This window comes from Callionymus lyra, chromosome 15 (genome assembly GCF_982586985.1).
Source record: "Callionymus lyra chromosome 15, fCalLyr1.hap1.1, whole genome shotgun sequence".
NCBI lineage: Eukaryota > Metazoa > Chordata > Actinopteri > Syngnathiformes > Callionymidae > Callionymus > Callionymus lyra.
The window spans coordinates 13,486,728-13,504,787 of record NC_141832.1 but is presented as its reverse complement, the minus strand read 5'-3'; the positions used below and the strand labels follow the sequence as shown (position 1 = coordinate 13,504,787).

The following is an 18,060-nucleotide window of genomic DNA, read 5'->3' as shown; positions in this document are numbered from 1 at the left end:
AATTGTCGTGCCCTATGATGTGACCAGGATCGTGTGCTTTTTCATGCCCTGGGTTGTGCTCTGAATTGTGCGTTTTGTCGTGCCCTAGGATGTGCCCTGGGTTATACCCTGAATTGTGCCCTGTGAATTTCCATACTGTGCCCAGTATTTTGCCCTTTTGTCATACCCTGATTAGTGTCCTTTTACGTGAATTGTTCCCATTATCGTGCCCTATGATGTGCCCTGCATTGTGTCCTTAGTAGTGCCCTGTGTTATGCCCTGATTAGCGCCCATGGACAGACAAATGATTGTGTCCCTGTATTACACAAAGAAGCGAAAGCTCCATGTCTCGGACGATGAAACATCTGTCCTCACTTCTGCGTAAAAATCAAGAAAACTAATCGATCAGATTCGAGCCCTGAACTGGCAAAAAACTGCACATATGATGAGTCAGCATCAATACCAGAAGGTTAAGGAAACATCTCACTCTCGCAGTAGAAGCAGAGGTGAAGAGATTCCAGGTGAGTTGGTCATAAAAAACACACCCAGGCTATCAGTCTGAGACAAGAGAAAACAGCAGTGTCTGCTCATGAATCAGCCTTTTATGAACCCTGAAATTAGCCCCTCCATTAGCCTTCATCCTCGTCGCCCCCTTTTTTTTCACCTGAGCGAGGAAGCAACATGTCGCTGAGCTCCACCACTATTATCTCTCACCGTTTTTTTCCAAAAGAAAGTTTGTTGGACGGCGGGAGGTAAACACTTGTCACAGACAAAGCTGTTGCACAACAACTTTCAAAACCCTGCAGTGGAAACGCAAGCCTCGGGATCCCAGTGATCTCCCTCCTCCACCTCTGCCCCACGCCAGGAGTCAGGTTCCCTTTTCTGTCAAAGTCCTCCTGAGAGAGATAAGAGCAGGCAGGCCGGGGGGCCGCCGAAAGGAGGGGGACGCTGACAGAAGAGCCGGGAGCAGGAGGACTTCAGGGGGGTTGGTGGTGGGGTGGGGGAGCGACAAGACCACCACAAAAAAAAAAACGGATCAATAAAACCTCCTCTCGCCGGACTTCATTAACTCCTAGTTGTCGCAACAAAAGCCTCTGAAAATACCCCCGTGTGCTGGCGTCTGGGGGTCTTTTAACGGGCACCGCCGAGCTGCCAAGACGGGCCCTTCAGACAGATTTATGTCCTCGTAATAATAATCAGTCGACTACTGTTACCCCGCGACGCATTCCTTCTGTTTGAAGACAGACATGTTAATTCAATTATAAACACCTCTTCGCATGCGAGCGCCGCATCTGGGGGTCTATTCCGGGGCCACTGACGGCATCGACGCACGCCGACAAACACAGCTAATTGAGACCCCCCCCCTGGGGAGCCACACCGGGGTCCAAAATATGAGTTTTTTTCTGGGTTATCATCAGTTTGATAAAATCATTAGAAGAAAGTGATATATGGTCACAGCTTGAGTAAATAGAGGCTCGTGTGATGGCAAACAGGTTCTTCCAGTGGACCCCGGTAACTTAATCTAAGGCAGTCTGGGCCAGAACCACCACCATCTACCCGCCCCCCTCCACCCGCCGGAGAAGAAGCAGCACCACTGAGAACATGAAGCAGGAAAAAAAAAACGCTGCTGGCTCCACTTACATGGCAGCGTGAAGCTCCACTGACAAGAAGCCAAACGCATATTCAACATTTCCCTGCAACTTTTTTACCCTTTTATGACGAATAAAAGTCACTTTAAATCATCAAATAAAACATTTAACTACATTACCCAAGATGCAATGTTTAAAAACCAACTTTGCATTCGATTAAACATTGATAAAAGGTGAAAAAAAAGTATCAAGAGGCTGGATTTACCTACGGAGTCAATCTCCAGTAGCCGCTGGAGGTCGCTGATGCTGTGGATCTCACTGTGGGACAGTCTGTCTATCAGCTCCTGTGGAAAGTGCACTTCCCTCTGGAGGCAAAGAGAAGCGAGTTAAGACCCCCAAAAAATAAAAAAAAATAAAGATTAATTCAAATGTGGATGAACCCAAACAACGTGTGGTTAACATGTGGTTGTTGACGTGAATAAATCACGCCATTCTTTAGAAACCCTTCCGGCCATGTTTTTTTTTTTATGGATAATACATCCAATAAAATATGTCATTACGTGTAAACAGTACTTGACAATCCTGCACTTTTGTCTTTAAGATAAAAAACCTTTGACCAGGACTTCAATAAGTGACGCGTTATTCTTATTTTAATCTCAAGTTTATTTAGTTTCTATTTGGATCCCGTGACTATTTATTTAAAATAATAAAAAAAACACTAGAGTCCGCTTCTGGCTAAGGCCCCCCCCCCCCCCCCCCCGGCGGATCTGCACTTGTTGCGGGCCCTCACTTGCTATTTCTGTCGGAGCCCAAGAAAGTCCCAACAAAAAACCCTGTCTGGCTCGAGGGGTCTGAGGCGGTTTTTAAGTCACTTAAAAAAAAAGTTTTTAAAATGAGGGTTTATTCGGGGTCAGAAGTGGCGAGGGGGTCCGGGTTTTACCTCGGCAGTGGCCAGTGGCAGGTAGGTGGTCCACAGCAGGAAGTAAACAAGTGCAGCTCTCATCTCCCTTTAAATTGAGACTTTAGCGCAGACGAGAAAACGGTGCACGAGTGGAGGAGCCGGCGAGTCGCTCCTGACCCCGCGGGACCCACGACCATCCCCTCAGGGGGACCCTCCGGAACCAAACAAAGTCCTCTTCACGCGCGCGCGTCCTTCAGCGCATTACAACTCCTGGGGGGCGCGCGACAGGGACAATCCAGTGCACTTGTCCTTCACCCTCGAGATCTTGTTCTTCACCCTCGAGATCTTGTTCTTCACCCTCGAGATCTTGTTCTTCAACCTGAGATCTTGTTCTTCAACCTGAGATCTTGTTCTTCACCCTGAGATCTTGTTCTTCACCCTCAGATCTTGTTCCTCAGATCCTCCTTTTTTTTTGGATTCCTTTCTCTCAGTTTTCCCAAAAAATATAATCCACACTGCAGGTCCTCGAGAGGGAAAGTCGTTCCGTGTCCACGCGGGCTGCTCCACGGGCTCCTGGACTGCGTGGATCTGTGGAGTGAATGAAGTGCAGCAGCTCTGACTGAGGAGATATAGACTCAGAGCTGCAGCTCCAGCACTGTTGCGCCTCCCCCCGTCCCTCACTGATGGTGCTACTGAGTCACAGAGCTGGTTGGCTGATTGGTTAACTTAAGACGAGACACCCCCCCCCTCCTTCCACGACCCCCCCTCCTCTATGTGTGTGTGTGTGTGTGTGTGTCACACTCAGATACTCACATGCCTATAGTTCACTTCTGTGAACTCAGCTTTCCTCCCAAAGTTGTCGAACAATATTTCAGATATATATATTTTTTCATTATGAAATATTTGTGTGACTAAATATTTTCAAGCCAGATGATGGAAGTTCAAAGAAAACATAGATTTACTTCAAAGGACAATATTTTTGGTTCTTTCAATTATCTTTAAAAAATATATACTTTTTCTCAATATGTTGCATTTCTCGTGTGTGAAATTCAATTTTGACATAATTTACTTTATTTCCCTGAATTTTATCTGCGTATAATGACTATAGTTTAGTCATATAGTGTTTATAAAAACATCAAAGTACTACACTTCACTTTCTTTAATTGTTTAAAATAAAGTCAATTCTTTGTATCTGAAATATGACAGGAATTAAAATGTGTTTTCATGTTGGGATATTTGTGTCATTTTTCATAGATTTATTAATCTATGAAAAATATATATAGATTATATATAGATACTTATTTATTTCGATATTTATATTTTATATTCTTTGTATTCATATTATTTTATGATATCCAAAAAAACAACAAAAATACTGGAAATTTCTCAGAAAATATATCAATTAAACTTTTAAAATAAAAAGCATTTATTTAAGACTAATCAATATTAATCAAATGTGGTTGTTTTTCTAACAGTATGGTCGATGGTAACTTCAAACTTCAAGATATACAATTATTTGTCGTTATTCTGTAAATAAAAAAATAAAAAATGTAGTCAATTTTTGTTTGTTTTTCTGAAAAAAATAAATGATAAAATGCATGAATAAAAAATATATTCAACATTAACCTTTAACTATGTGTTATAAACTGTAATGTACATTTATTTTCTTTATTATTGCACGTCTCGCATCTAAACTGCATATTATTAAACACCATCTTTGAAGTCGTACATGACCTCATGTCATGATCTCATCGGGTCACGTGAGGCTCGTTCAGACGGATCATGAGTCAAAACGGTGTCACAGGAAAAGACTAGTTAACACCAGGTTAACCTGCCGACCGGCCCTGACTCGCCCCCTGAGCCGGGAGGTCTGGGAGGAAGAAGAAGAGGAAGAGGAAGAAGAGGAAGGAGAAGAAGAAGGAAAAGCAGACTCACAGCCAGAGGTGACACTCAGCGGACCAGGTGGTCTGACCTCCACCTTGGATCACAGCACAAGTCCTGCCCGGAGGCTGGAGCTTCTAAGGGCCAAAACAAGATGGACACGTTCAGGGTCCGACACCAACATGACCGTGTTATCAGAAGAGCAGTGACGGGACGACGACTCACTTCATGAGTCACGCTTCTTGGACGAGACGCTGTCATCACGGAGGAGAAAGTGATGCCGACCGTCTTACAAAGAAACAAGAATCCATCCTTGTCTCTTATTAGACGACATGTTTACTAGCAACTGAGCTGTGTGTAGAACAACATTAGCCCCAATAAAAGCTTTTATAGAAGCTGCTGTAGAGACGGATTCTGTGAGGAAGACTCGCCTGCAGGAGAACTGGAGGAACCTTCCTGAAGAATGTTGCCTTCAAGGAAGGGGGGGGTTGAATGTTCTTAGCATCATTATGGGAGGGAAGATTGAGGGATCGTGCGAGTGTCTAGTATCTTCGGTGAGATGATGATGATGATGATGATGAAAGGATGAAGGTGGACGAAGATTTTAATTATGACAGATCTTTTCCTTGAGACGTATCGAGAAGAAAACAAAAGTTTGAACTGGAGACTTGAGTGAGTCGCTTACTATAATGGAAACATACTTTTTCTTGTGATATAATCTATAACTCAAACACATTTCGTACTTTATTATGTTGCTTTCACTTGTTGCAATATTTGATGGTGTGAATCACTTTTTAAAATGTATCGTTATTTGTTTCAAAACATTCCTATATATGTTGCGTTTAGTGTTTGTTCTGAAATGCCTGTTGTTGTAAATAATGCATTTTTTTAAATATTTTATTTCTAATTTTACTACTTTTTATCTGAGAATATTGACAAAGAAAAAAAACAATAGTAAATAATATAAATTTATTTTGCAAGATATATTTTTAAAACGAATATAAATCAAAAATATGATCATATAAAGTATAATTGTGTTTAAAACAATATATTTCACAGTTGTGTGTCTGTAAGCAGTTACACAAGCAGCAAATAAAGCTAAAGTTGTCAGCTAACATTTTTTGTTTACCTTTTTTTTTTTTTTTTTATCTTTGAACAAGTTTACAAACAGGACCAGTATTTTAAAATGTACCTAGTTAATATAGAAAAAGCACTTCAAAAATAAGTAAGTAAGTAATTTTTATTTATATAGCGCTTTTCCAGACCAGGGTCACAAAGCGCTTAAACAATCAAAACAATTTCAATAAAGTATATACTTTAAAGATCAAGATAAAACTGATAACACAACAGGAGTTCCAGAAAATCAAGGAAAAGCCTGAACTAGCCTAAACTAGCGGTTAGCATTTGTGGTCATAGATTCAAGAGCTATCTGAAGCGACAGCTAATGCTAATTGGTACTTTTTCACACGCAAACATTGAAGGTTTATAAAGTGAAATACTTTTAAAGTAAAAAAAATAAAAGTGCAAAGTGTTACTGCGAGCTAGTACGCTAACGGGTACTACAGAACTACAACGCTAACGTAGCTACAGGTGCTTCGTAGCAAAGGATAAGCATTTAATCGACGCCGTTGCATTTTCCCCATCGGTAAAAACAAACACCTGAACCTTCAAACGCAGCATCGCCTTGCAACGGAGAAACAAACACGCCGATATATCGCGATGAGTCACGGACAGAAGGAGTCGGCCATTTGTAGCCGAGAGAAGATCCTGATCCTCCTTCTGCTCCTGAAGCCCTTCATCCACATCACAGGTGTCTTTGATGACAAAGCTGATTCCATTAGTGGTTTGATGTTTTCTTAAAGTACAGTGTGATTTAACAGGGTTTTATGTCTTGTAATGGGCCAATTAGAGATGGCACTTACATTTATAGTCGACTTACTCACACACACTCACACACACACACACACTTGGGTGAAGGTTTTCCCAGGAGCTAAGGTACATTCCTCAGACTGGTAGGAATATATTTATATATGTATAAATTGGAGCTGGAAGTTATCCAGAGCACATCCAGGGCAAACACTGCGCACATAAACAAGTCGCTCCGACAAAAGAACATTCTTGCTCCTCACCTAAATATTAAGAAAGTCGGGCGAGAGCGAGGCTCACTTTCACCGGGCGCAGCTGCTTTTTATAGGGACGATTACAGGCGGCCATTTACAGGCATTCATCTCCCTTACATGCATAGCAACCTGAATGGAATACACCCAGGGGCCTCCCGGCACCCCAATGAACCGCCTTTTTTTTTTTCCCTTTAAGAGACTATAGGTGCGCCGGCGTTTAGGGGGGGCAACGATGCCCCGTGCGACTCCCCTCGTAAGTCACCATTCAGGTCCAACCTTTTTTTGGGGATCAAAAAAAAGCAAAAACATGGGCCACATGTACACGTATAAATGCTTAAAGCTGGCGAGGGGAACCCGGGCGAAGGTCCAGCTGCCGTGATTTACGGGAGAGCCGTTAAGGGATCCTCAGAGTTGATCTCCAGATCTGTGGAGCTGTGGTCCACCCCTCGAGTCTTTTCAGCGAGAGAGTAGACCTCCGAGAAGGTAGGAAACGTCTGCGGGGGGGAAGGAGGTACGAGAACCAGACTAGGAACAAACGAAGGCTATTGCCATTTCCCCGATGTTTGCTTGTTTGTTCCTGGTCTGGTTCCAGATCCTGCTCTGGTAGGTGTCAAGGAACGGAGAGCAATTGATCGTTTCCCATCCCGTATTCAAGAGGAAGCGTATAAAAAAAACATAAGTAGGATAATCACTACTTTGGCTTCAAGAATATTGTATTTTCCGGACTATAAGTCGCGCCGGAGTACAAGTCGCACCAGCCAACAAATGCATAATAAAGAAGGAAAAAACATATATAAGTCGCATTTTTGGGGGAAATTTATTTGCTAAAATCCAACACCAAGAACAACATGTCATCTTGAAAAGGAAATTTAAAATAAAAATAGAGGCAACAACAATATTTGTACAGTATGTTTACGTTACACGACACAACTGCCTGGTATGTTAACATATTAAGAGTTATTCAGAGAACTATAGCATAAATAACTAAGAAGTTTACCAAACCATCCGTGTAACTCCAAATAACTCAAATCCAATGAAATCTTCATCCTTCGGTGTCACTTTTAAACAACTCCGTTAACTCCGGAGGTAGAAGATGCGGCGCTTCCTCTTCTACGTCGAAATTATCAACACAGGCCTGGAGCGCCCTCTTGTGGTTTAGTGTGAAAATAACATGTGAAATGATATACCGGTAATAATGTGTTAATCATTTCACACATAAGTCGCTCCAGAGTATAAGTCGCACCCCCGGCCAAACTATGAAAAAAAAATGCGACTTATAGTCCAGAAAATACGGTATGTCGGGGAATTACAGGATGGCATCCATCATTGTAAGTGCATGTAGTGTTTTAATCCTTGGTGGAGGTATGCCCTGTCGCGCCGCACTACCAGTCTTCCAGCAGAAATGCAGTTTGTACCCATAAAGTCGAGGGAAATAAACGGATAAAAGTGCTCAGATGTGTCTTGATTCCGTGCCCGGTAGGCAACAGGGTACCCTTGGAAAACCTCGCGCACTGCCAACACTTTGATTACGCTATTACGTGTTCCCTTTTTTAACCAAGAAGAACACTTCAAGACCAGGGCGATTGTTGGCTCACTTTTCCGGAGTGAACCACAGCTCCCCCTCCTGGCTGGAACCGTGCCAACGGACCACACCGGTGGGTCATCTTAACCAGCGCCGCCAGTCCAAGGAGAGGATTAAACTCATATTGCACTGCCTCCTAACGTCTAACGTGGTCCTCGACACAAAGGGATCCGTGAAACAAAGACAAGCTCGAACACATTGCACGAACATGGCAGTGATTTGGGTTTCACACCTGCCCCGCGCTTGTCCTCACTTTCCACAAACTCCAACAATCTGGGCACGAGTCTTAACACGCAGCGTGTTGTGTCCTTATGTTCCAGCGTCTTTTAAAACACAGCCTCTTTATTCTATATGAAAGAAAACGTTTTTTTTTCCGCCGCACAGTGGAACAGGGGGAACTTCCACCGGCTGAGGAATAGCAGCGTAATTGCCGGTGCTCTGTTGTCTATCAAAGTCTGACCTTTTTTAACATGTGCGTTCCATGTTGAGAGCAGTGGGAACCGGCGCAGAGGAAGGACCGGGGTCTCCCCCTTAGCTCTGTGGTGGTCTTGACCTGCCCCCCCCCCCCTGTCAGCTTTTTACACTCAAACAACCCCGAAACGGTGGGAACTCCCACTGAGTCGGATCGCGGAGGGGGGACATCAAAAGTGACTGGTCCGGGGGTCTCAGGAGGACGAGGGGAAACTAGCATAATACGAGCGCTGAAATAAGAGCTGGGAAAATAATGCTTCGAGTGACTCCGAATTTAAGATTAAAATAAACATAATCCATAAACGACTGAAGTCAAAACAAACCCCGATGTTACAGGCACAACATGGATGAGTAAAAAAGCACTCGGGTAACCAGGAGAGGTCGTGACAGACGGGCTCGGGTTTCAGAAGAAGCAGGAAAAAGCTGTCCTCAGAAATGTATTAAGAGCCCATAAGCCCATAATTGCTCCAATTGGCATGTCAGGTGGAGCTTTCGCTTGACTATTTACCTTCCACCGCGCGTCTGTCATTACCCGGCAAGCCTGTGCCCCGCCGACGCTGACGGGACCCTGAGAGGGCCAACAATGGAGGGTGGGCGATCTGTACGGGCGTGGATCGGCATCGGAGGGATTCAAGTTTGAACCTTCGATTATTCACTTCTTGTTCTGGATTGAGTCTCTTAAAAATAATTTGATACAAAGTCATACCATACGCTGGTGTAGTTGTTCAGACGTGTGTCAGGATACAAGACTCAATGAAGGGACCAAGGAAGTTGTGAGTCAGTCACAAATTTGGTCAATATGTGGCCCCAAAATGGCCCCTTGTGCACCCCATGACAATGCTAACACTTGTAGTTGGTGTTAGCATCTCTATTCGATTTCAAAAAGTGATCCATGTCCAAGTTCATTATTTGGTTTATCCCAAAGAAAAGACTTTTAAGAAATCCTGATTTATAGCGTCAAGATTTAGATGGTGGTTACCATCTGGATCCACAAACCTTTTAAAGAATTCATCCTTCTCCACCGAGAGACGTTGCGCTATTACCTAAAGTATTTTTATTCCTCCATCCAAATGTGCGAGAAGGTTCTGGAACTCGACTGCCACCCGCTGTCCAATTAAGATCATTGGTATTTTCAAATGCTTAAAAAGCTTTTTTAATTAATTTGGTAAAAATTAATGTGGGCTTATAAACTTTTTACTGTTTATAAATTCATTCTTGCTTTTAATGCGATCTACCCTCATGTTTTTCTTTTTATATATCATTATGTCGTCTTCATAATTTCTAGTTTTTAGTCAATTTTTTTTACATTTTCTGAATTTTTTTATTTATTCAACATGTATTTTCCACATAAATGTATTTCCAGATATTAAACACAAGTTTTTATGTTAACCTGTCGCTTATTTTGAAAGAAATAAACTCGGCAACTTGTGACACAGACTCTTGTGTTTCAAAAATAAATGTTACAATTACAAATAACATGGAGAATAAAGCGTCACTTTTTTCTGAAAGACTAGCTTTTTGGATGGTTCTCTCAAAATCAAATGGATTCCTGTTCAAGTTGATTTTGTCACTTATAAAGATAGAAGTGTTTAAGAAAAGAACTGGGAAAAGATGTCAAACTTCGAGTTACTTAAAACAGATAGAGCCACCAAAAATGAAAAGACAACATCGCAGTTATTGACAAATACACATTTAGTTTGGCCCAAAAACGCCGCTGTTCAAAGATTTCAAGCCTCATCTTTGACTGAGTTCAACACCCCAATAAACGAATAAAGACGATAATGCACAGTAAACACCGATACAGGCAGTTCTTTAGAAGAATTCTGGTTAAGTGAGGAGCGTCTGAACACCAAAGAAACGAAGGAACAAAACCTCAGCACAAATCTTTTGGATTAAAAAGCGATTAAGCGGTTATACAATCTACAAGGGGGCACACCTGGGTACTTTCGACCAGGATCGGCCCGAGGGTCCGAAACGCGGCTCCTCGACACCGAAACGAGGGCCCTGAGATTTTCCTCAACACGCCCGCCATCGCCATGGCGACCGCACCTAACAGGGCCGTGAGAGCGCTTCGCCTCCTGGAGGGGAGCCCTGCCCGGTTTATGAGGCGTATACTGCGATGCCGTTCCTGCACGCATCTTGCTAACCATTAACTTAATGTGCGCCCCCCCCGACTTCTCTAACAAGCTCCCCGTGTGTTGCTCCTGTGAAAAGAACACAAGACGCTTAAAACAAATAATCATCGGAGGGCTTTTTGGCACTTTTGGGTTTTGCTGTTATAGAGGGGCCGTAAAAAAAAACGTAAGCGTTGATCCACTTCCAGTCGGCGATGGGAGCGAGAAGGATGGAAAAAACGGGAGTAGTAGTGCCCGACGGAACAGTCGAACCCCGAGATTCATGGTTCCCCGAGGGCAGGCCACAGACCACGACGTGTCACAGTGAGTATCGAGAACAATGATTGGCTGTGTGGGGCTCGTGGTTTCTGGGGTTAATATGGAAGTGGAACGACTTGTTTGATGCCAGCCTTCATCAGCGAGCACGAACCAGAACGACTTTCTTTTTTTTTTTTTTCCCGGGACTTGAAGTGTCAAAATCCTGAGGCGGAGAGAGAGAGAGAGAGAGATCACAACACACTGATTACCAACAGGAAGTCGCTCCATTATGGGCTTAAAGATGGGAGAGAGTCCTCTCTGGTTACAGCACTCAAGTCAAATCCACACATTCCTGCAGGGTTTAAGGGAGAGCCAGGGTCACCCCGCTGCTCCCCGTTTTCTCAAGGGTTCCGGACGAGGGGGCATCGGTAGGATTCTGACGGGGGGCTTTCGCGAGGAGACGCCGGAGGCTCGATACTTAACGTAGTCCCCGACAATCGAGGGACACTTGACGGAGATCGCCCTGTGACTTTGCACACCTGCACTGAGTGGTCGTCTTGAAGAGGATCAACGAGCTGCTTTGGAGTCGCTAACAATGAGCCGACAAAGGACGTGTGAAGGCTTCAAGGAAGGGAGTTAAGCATCACAGGAAGACGTCGTCTGTTAAATGTTTTTGAAATGCATCCAACACTTTCATCGCAGTCTATCGCAGCAAGTCATTTTTGACTGAAGGCTCCTTTTCAGATATTCAGTGTGGCTAGTTTTAACATTAGCAAAATCATCCAGCAATTTGAAATAACTTTTTTTTGGGACGATAATGAGATATAATGAAAACCCTTTCAGTTTCTCAAAAATGGACAAAGTATAATCCAGTGTCTAATGCAGTGGTTCTTAACCTGGGTTCGATCGAACCCTAGGGGTTCGGTACCTCCAACAAGGTTAAGAACCACTGGTCTAATGTATTACACTCTGTTTTGCCTACTGTCTTTAAACTTCCAAAATCTGTCAGAAGTTCAAGTACTGCCTTGAGTAAATACTACCAAACTAACCTGGTATGAAAATAGACTTGTTCATTGATATTATGCCTTATAATCCCCAAAAATATGGTATCAAATTGCAAGCCTTCCTCAAGCTAAGATGCTTCTATAGAAAACCACTGAAAGTTTCTTGTGCCATTACGGACAATTTCAGCTTGTTCCGATTTGCTAACAGACAGACTGACTATAATGACATCACATCCTTCGTACTCAACAGCCTCTAAAAAAGGAGGAGGAACCAATAATGGGGTTTTTTTTCTACCGTCTTTTAGCCCTACTCGACTTGACTCTTCCAGCTCAGTACATCGAAGCAGATACTATTTTTGGTACCTGCTTGGCCCTGGTTTCGAAGCGAGCCGAGCCGGCATTAAAAATGTGGCGTCGACTTAGTGGACCCCAAACACCAAAAAACGTTTGTTAGTTCCAGACCCTTTTAGTATCTGGTAAGTAAAGTAAGTAAGTAAGTAATATTTATTTATATAGCGCTTTTCCAGACCAGGGTCACAAAGCGCTTAAACAAACAAAACAATACTCAAAAAAGTATATACTTTAAAGATCAAGATAATACTGAGAACAACACAGGAGTTCCAGAAAATCAAGGAAAAGCCTGAACAAATAAAAACGTCTTAGGATGTTTCTTAAAGGAGTCAGTAGATCCATCAAGCGCAAGAGAGAGGTAAACCATTGCCTCCAAGTTTCGCGGTACTATATTAGGACAGCCATGGCCACCGTAGGTATCAGGGCCGGTGGAAGCACAACAGAGTAGTTTCGAGCTGAACCAAGTAGTGGAAAAATGCCATAAGAGTGCAGCATCTGGTGCCTTCATAGACCTTCATTTGTCCAGAATCCAGTTTCTTAACAAAAACCTTCTGGGATTTCTACTTCGGATGAGGACAACAGGACAATGGAACCCTACGAATAATACCAGCTTGACAATTCACTGACCTTATGTTTAAAGGTTTATCTCTTGCAATGTCAAATCAAGGACCTTCACTTGCCGCACCATTAGACTAATACACACGTTTTATGACACACCTAACAATCCCTCAGAGAGTCCAAAAAAAAAAAATGAAACAACCGAACCGCCTCCCAAGAGACCGGAGACATGGATTTTGTTTCGGATCATTAAAGGAAACTGGCGGTGTATACTTAAGATGTCAGTCAGAAAAAAAACAGACTAAAAGGTGGTACGTTATTATTTTCCTTCTTGTGCGTGCGGAATTATTAGCAACATAACAGACCTTTGTTTGTTTGCGCTACACATCGTCCGTCGGGCGACGGATCCGGTGGCTTGGGAATGACTTTGAAATCAAAGCCAGAGCTGGGGGGGGGGGGGGGGGGGGCTGGTCTAGTGTTGCTACATGTATACATATGAACTATTTACTTGTCGTCCGACAGGAAATGAGGAACAATAACATGCTTGGGAAAAGAAAAACAGAAAAACAGAAAAACAAACAGATGCTATCACGAATACTTTCTTCTCTTTTAACCGGAGAAGCGTGTCGGATTCTAGAACAAACACGGTCACTGTCAGAAGATATTAAAAAAGGGAGCGTCGTCTAACGTTTGCTTGAGCGAGAAACTTATCGGATCTTCCGTTTAAAAAAGACGCGGGTTAACTGAGCCGGACCTTGTGATGATCTCCTGACCCGATTTTTTTTTCCGGACTCTCTTTCTCCCTCCTGACCTCGGCTCGATAGCCTCTCTCATCCCTATAACCTTTCAATCCCATCAGCCGCACCGCTGCTTAATCACCTGTGACCAGGTCTGGGTGCCGACCTCTGACCCCGACGGGTCACAATTAGCACTCAGAACTTTTTTTTTTTTGGTAGTGGACAAGATGTCTCCGGGACCAAGAACATTTTTTTTTTTTTTCGGTGATCAGTGCAGAAGATGGAAGATTATTCTGTGCCTTGAAGCGAGAGAATGAGACAGAAAAGCTTAAAAAAAGAAGAGAAAACAACGGAGGGTCATGCTTCCTGTGACAAATAAAAACCTTCTCATGAGAGCGCGGGTGTCCTGCCACAACAACTATGCTAACATGCCAAATCACTCCCAGCCATCTTATCTTGTAAATTTTTTGGCACTGGTTACATAAAACTTTTTTTGGGGGCGAACGTTAAAAGTAGGAGGAAAAAATGTTCCCATGCTGGGATAAATTCTTAAAAACTGTCTCGCTAGTTAAATGGGTGAAGCTTCACTGCACTCAGGAGAGCACTTTAGACATTAGCACTTCCTCCTTCATCCTCCACGGGTTGACAAAATACCCGCGAAGAGATGGAGTCTGAGGAGAGGATGGAGGAGCCGGCATGGATCACTCCTTCTTTATAGAACCTCAAGAGCGGGTCAGAGGCTGACAAAAGAAAGTCTGACGTCGAATGAAATCAAGTTTTTTTTAAAAGTAGTTTTGGTTGCACAATACAAAACATGGATCCAAATGTCTCTACTTAATCAGAGATGTGTTCGGACGCTATTAAAACTGTAGGAAATTCCACTGACTCGCCACGCAGTGCAACACGACCCAACAAAAAAATAAAACGAAATTCTCTTCTTCACGTGTAAACTGAAATTTGTGTTGACCCCCAACTTTTCACCAGGAGTTTTTTGGCTAACTTGACTAGCCTGCTAGCATTATAATCCATGCATAGTTCAGTGGTGCTCCGTACTAAACCGAGGCTAATTCATGAAATGCTAACCCCAAAACAGGATCGGCGATGCGCAACTTTGGGGTGTGGCTTTGGACAACTTTAGGTTAATGCAGCATGCAAACACCATTTTGAAACACACCCACCCTACTTTTGATTTCACAGGACGCTTTCAGGCAGAAAACAGGGAATTTAGGGGAATGGAAACCAGTAGTAGCAGTAAGCTAGCCTAGTATAAATGCTACAAACTAGCTCTAGTTTATTTTTTTTCTACATGAAACTGGTTAAAACATTTCATTCATATTCTCTACCACTGAATCCCTTATAGGGGTGGCAGGGGAGCCTATCCCAGTTGGTTTTTTTTCCGGGCGAGAGGCAGGGGACACCCTGGACAGGACGCCAGACTGACACAAAACTCCACACAGAAAGAACACAAGTTCTCCAGACTTGGAACCGAACCACCTTGGTTATTATATTCAAGCAAATGTAATATTTCCAGTACAGCTAAAAATGCATCCTAGAGAAGATGTGAAGACTGGAAATAGAACTCAAGTCTTGTGGGGAAAAGAAGCAAAAAAAAAAGAAAAAAGTATGAATGACGAAAAAACTGAAGGCGTTTGAGGAATGTTGGGTTTGGGGTTTGTTATGCCACAGAGGCAGACGCTCATGGCATTATGACTGCAGGGGTCAGATCGGGTTAACCTTCTCTGGATTCTTTTCCTAAATGACTTTTTTTTTGTAGAAGCAAAAACTGATCACTTTAACTTTAACTCAATTTTGGGGTCAACTATACAAATCTGACTCATTTTAAACGACCAGCAGGATATTCAAATAATTTTTAAAAATGTATTAAATCCCGATTTAAAGTGATTAAAAACAATTAAAAAGCATGTTTATATTGTAATCCACAGGGCAACACACATCAAACTTAAAGCACAAATCTGGTCCATAAAGTCGTTTTATGTGGTCTGCAGAATAGTTGGTTGATACGAGTCCCTGAAGATACGAGTGTCTTATATAAGATAAGGAGCATCGATTATAAAGGTCAAGAATCATACGGAGACTTTCAATGAGTGTAAAAACGATGTTGAAGGAATTCAATGGGAATGCTTGGTGAAGGAAAAACAAACATGGAGATTGAGATAGACATTTGGTTCTTCCCACGACCTTGACTGCCAAAGGGTTTTGCCGCCCTTTCCTGAAACCCTTACAGTGGTTAGGCATCACAGCGAGAAGGTTGTCGTCGGTTCGCTTCCAGGACGGGCGGGAGACAACTTTTGACCTTTTCTGTGTGTGTGAGTTTGTATGTTCTTCCCGTGTTGCATGGGTTTACTCCGGACACGCTGGTTTCCTCCCACAGTCCAAGAACACACAGAGGATGATGGGAACTTGGGGTAAATTGTCATTATGTATGAGTATGTGTGCGACAAACTAACTATTAACTTGACAACCAGCAGTCATTTATTTTTCGGATTCTGGTGTTTCCAACCGCCTTTAGTTGGGGGACACCCTGGACAGACATCCACATTCAGAAGTGATGTAGGACCACGGGAGGAAACCAGAGCATGAAACTCTCACTGGAATGGAACCTGTAACCTTCCTTATGTCAAGCTGTAACACACAATGCTCGGATGCTCCTTCACAGATGCGACACTAATAGACTCAGGGACACATTCATTGGACGGTGATTATCTTTCGCTTTAATCGCTTAATCGCTTTAATGCCGATTGAAACTTTATGAGGAAGGACGAGAAGAGCTACATCTATAAAAAAAAAAAGAGGATGTTTCCAGGCGACCAACTTGTGCGTTGTGCTGTCAAGAGTGTGTACCTGTGCGTCAGTGTGTAGGAGGCGTCGCGCTAAACTCAAGGAGCTGCATTCCAGTCTTGATTTAGTGGGTTTTAAGATGAGGAGGAATGTGTCCAAGCCGGCGTTTCGCTGCCGCTCTCGGTGCGCTGCGGAGCTCATGGGTCGAGGCGGGGGGGTGGAGGGGAGCCCCGCAACCTTGTCCGACCACTGACGGACGGCCGGATTAAGGCGAGCAGACGGACGACCAGGGCTACCTGTGGGAAGAAACGCAGACAATAAGCTCGACTCTCGGCTCGTTGACGGAGGCCCCCGGACGAAGAAGAAGGGATGAATCGAGGGACTTCAGAAGCTTTATTGATCATGAAAGAAAAGATACAGATTCGCCGGACAAAGGAAAAGCAGCTGCTTGTACGTATACAGAAGGAAAGATTCAAAGTCGTGTGTGTGTGCAGACGCTGAAAAAATTGCTTCAGTCCTGAGACAGTGTTTGCATGATTGTTCCATATTTTCCAGTTGTGTGTTCAGAGTGGCTCTGGGATTGATGAGGACTTTAAAAAAAACAAAAAAATGTTTGCCTGGAACACACCACACAGCCAGTTATAAAATAGATAAAAGCACATTTAAATCAACGTAAAGCAACGATACCTGCGTCGTCTATATTTACACCTTTCAACCCTCAGGTGAGCCAGAAAGACCTGGACGTGGCACCAACCCTTCAGTCATGAAAGCATGCACACCGGACCGCGATCCTCCACAAACGACAGCATGATGTTTCTTCTCCGATATAGTTTCAGAAAAAAGCTTGCATGTATTCCACAGAAAGCTACGTGACAGCACGGGTCAAGTCAAAGTGCACACCATCGAAACAAAGAGATGAGAGAAGCCTCCTCGAAAAAACCCTGATTCAAAAGAAAAAAGGAAAAGAAAAAAAAAAAAAAAGGAAAGAATGTCGCCACAGATCCGTCACACGGTGAGGGAGATGAAGCTGTTGTATCTCTGGATGTTCCTCTTGAGGATCTCGGAGCAGGGCCCGAGGACGCGCTCGAACCGCGGCCGGTCCAGCTTCACACATTTGAGCGGGCCTCGGGCGACCACGGTGGCGGCCCGGGGGCGGTTCAGGAGCAGCGCGATCTCACCTGGTGGACGAGAAGAGACATGTTTTCACCACCAGCTCACTGGACAATTAACCTGAGCCTGAGAAACCTGGGTGTTGTATTTGATAAAGACATGTCTCTTGTTCGACACTGTAGAAAACTGACCAGAAACTGTTTCCTTCAACTGAGAAAAATCTCTAAACTTAGGAAAATGTTGTCGGAACATGATCTGGAGCTTGTAATCCATGCGTTTGTTTCTTCTCGTCTGGACTATTGTAACAGTTTGTTTTCATGTCTTATCAAGAAGGATCTGTCTCGCCTGCAGTTGATTCAGAACTCTGCAGCGAGAATTCTGCCCAGCTCTAGTAGAAGAACTCACATTTCTCCGATCCTTAAAACTCTTTACTGGCTGCCAGTTTCTTTCAGGATCAACTTTAAAATTCTGGTTCTTACTTTCAGATCTATTCATGGTCAGGCTCCTCCTTACATCACTGATCTGATCCAGCCTTACACCCCAGCTCGGGCTCTGAGGTCTTTGGATCAGAATCTACTGGTGGTTCCTCGCACACGGTTCAGGACC

General features: G+C 43.5%; 2 protein-coding genes across 7 annotated transcripts in view; both read right to left on the bottom strand.

The window, feature by feature from the left end:
• pdgfab (platelet-derived growth factor alpha polypeptide b) overlaps positions 1-16,619 on the bottom strand; it is a 34,637-nt gene extending 18,018 nt beyond the window's left edge. For 2 of the 4 annotated variants that reach the window (XM_087808427.1, XM_087808428.1), the window contains exons 1-2: positions 16,408-16,619; positions 1,834-1,933 (exon numbers count right to left, since the gene is read on the bottom strand). In XM_087808427.1, coding sequence (XP_087664553.1) covers positions 1,834-1,933; positions 16,408-16,545 — 238 coding nt within the window. In that variant the 5' untranslated portion in view covers positions 16,546-16,619. Of the gene's footprint in view, positions 1-1,833; positions 1,934-2,508; positions 3,104-16,407 lie in introns of those variants that run through there. The other 2 variants (XM_087808430.1, XM_087808429.1) reach the window with 2 other exon arrangements.
• Positions 16,620-16,718: 99 nt separating this feature from the next.
• Positions 16,719-18,060, bottom strand: part of prkar1b (protein kinase, cAMP-dependent, regulatory, type I, beta) — a 61,151-nt gene continuing 59,809 nt past the window's right edge. For all 3 annotated transcript variants that reach the window (XM_087808425.1, XM_087808424.1, XM_087808423.1), the window contains exon 11: positions 16,719-17,522. In XM_087808425.1, the coding sequence (XP_087664551.1) occupies positions 17,350-17,522 (173 nt within the window). In that variant the 3' untranslated portion in view covers positions 16,719-17,349. The remainder of the gene's footprint in view (positions 17,523-18,060) is intronic.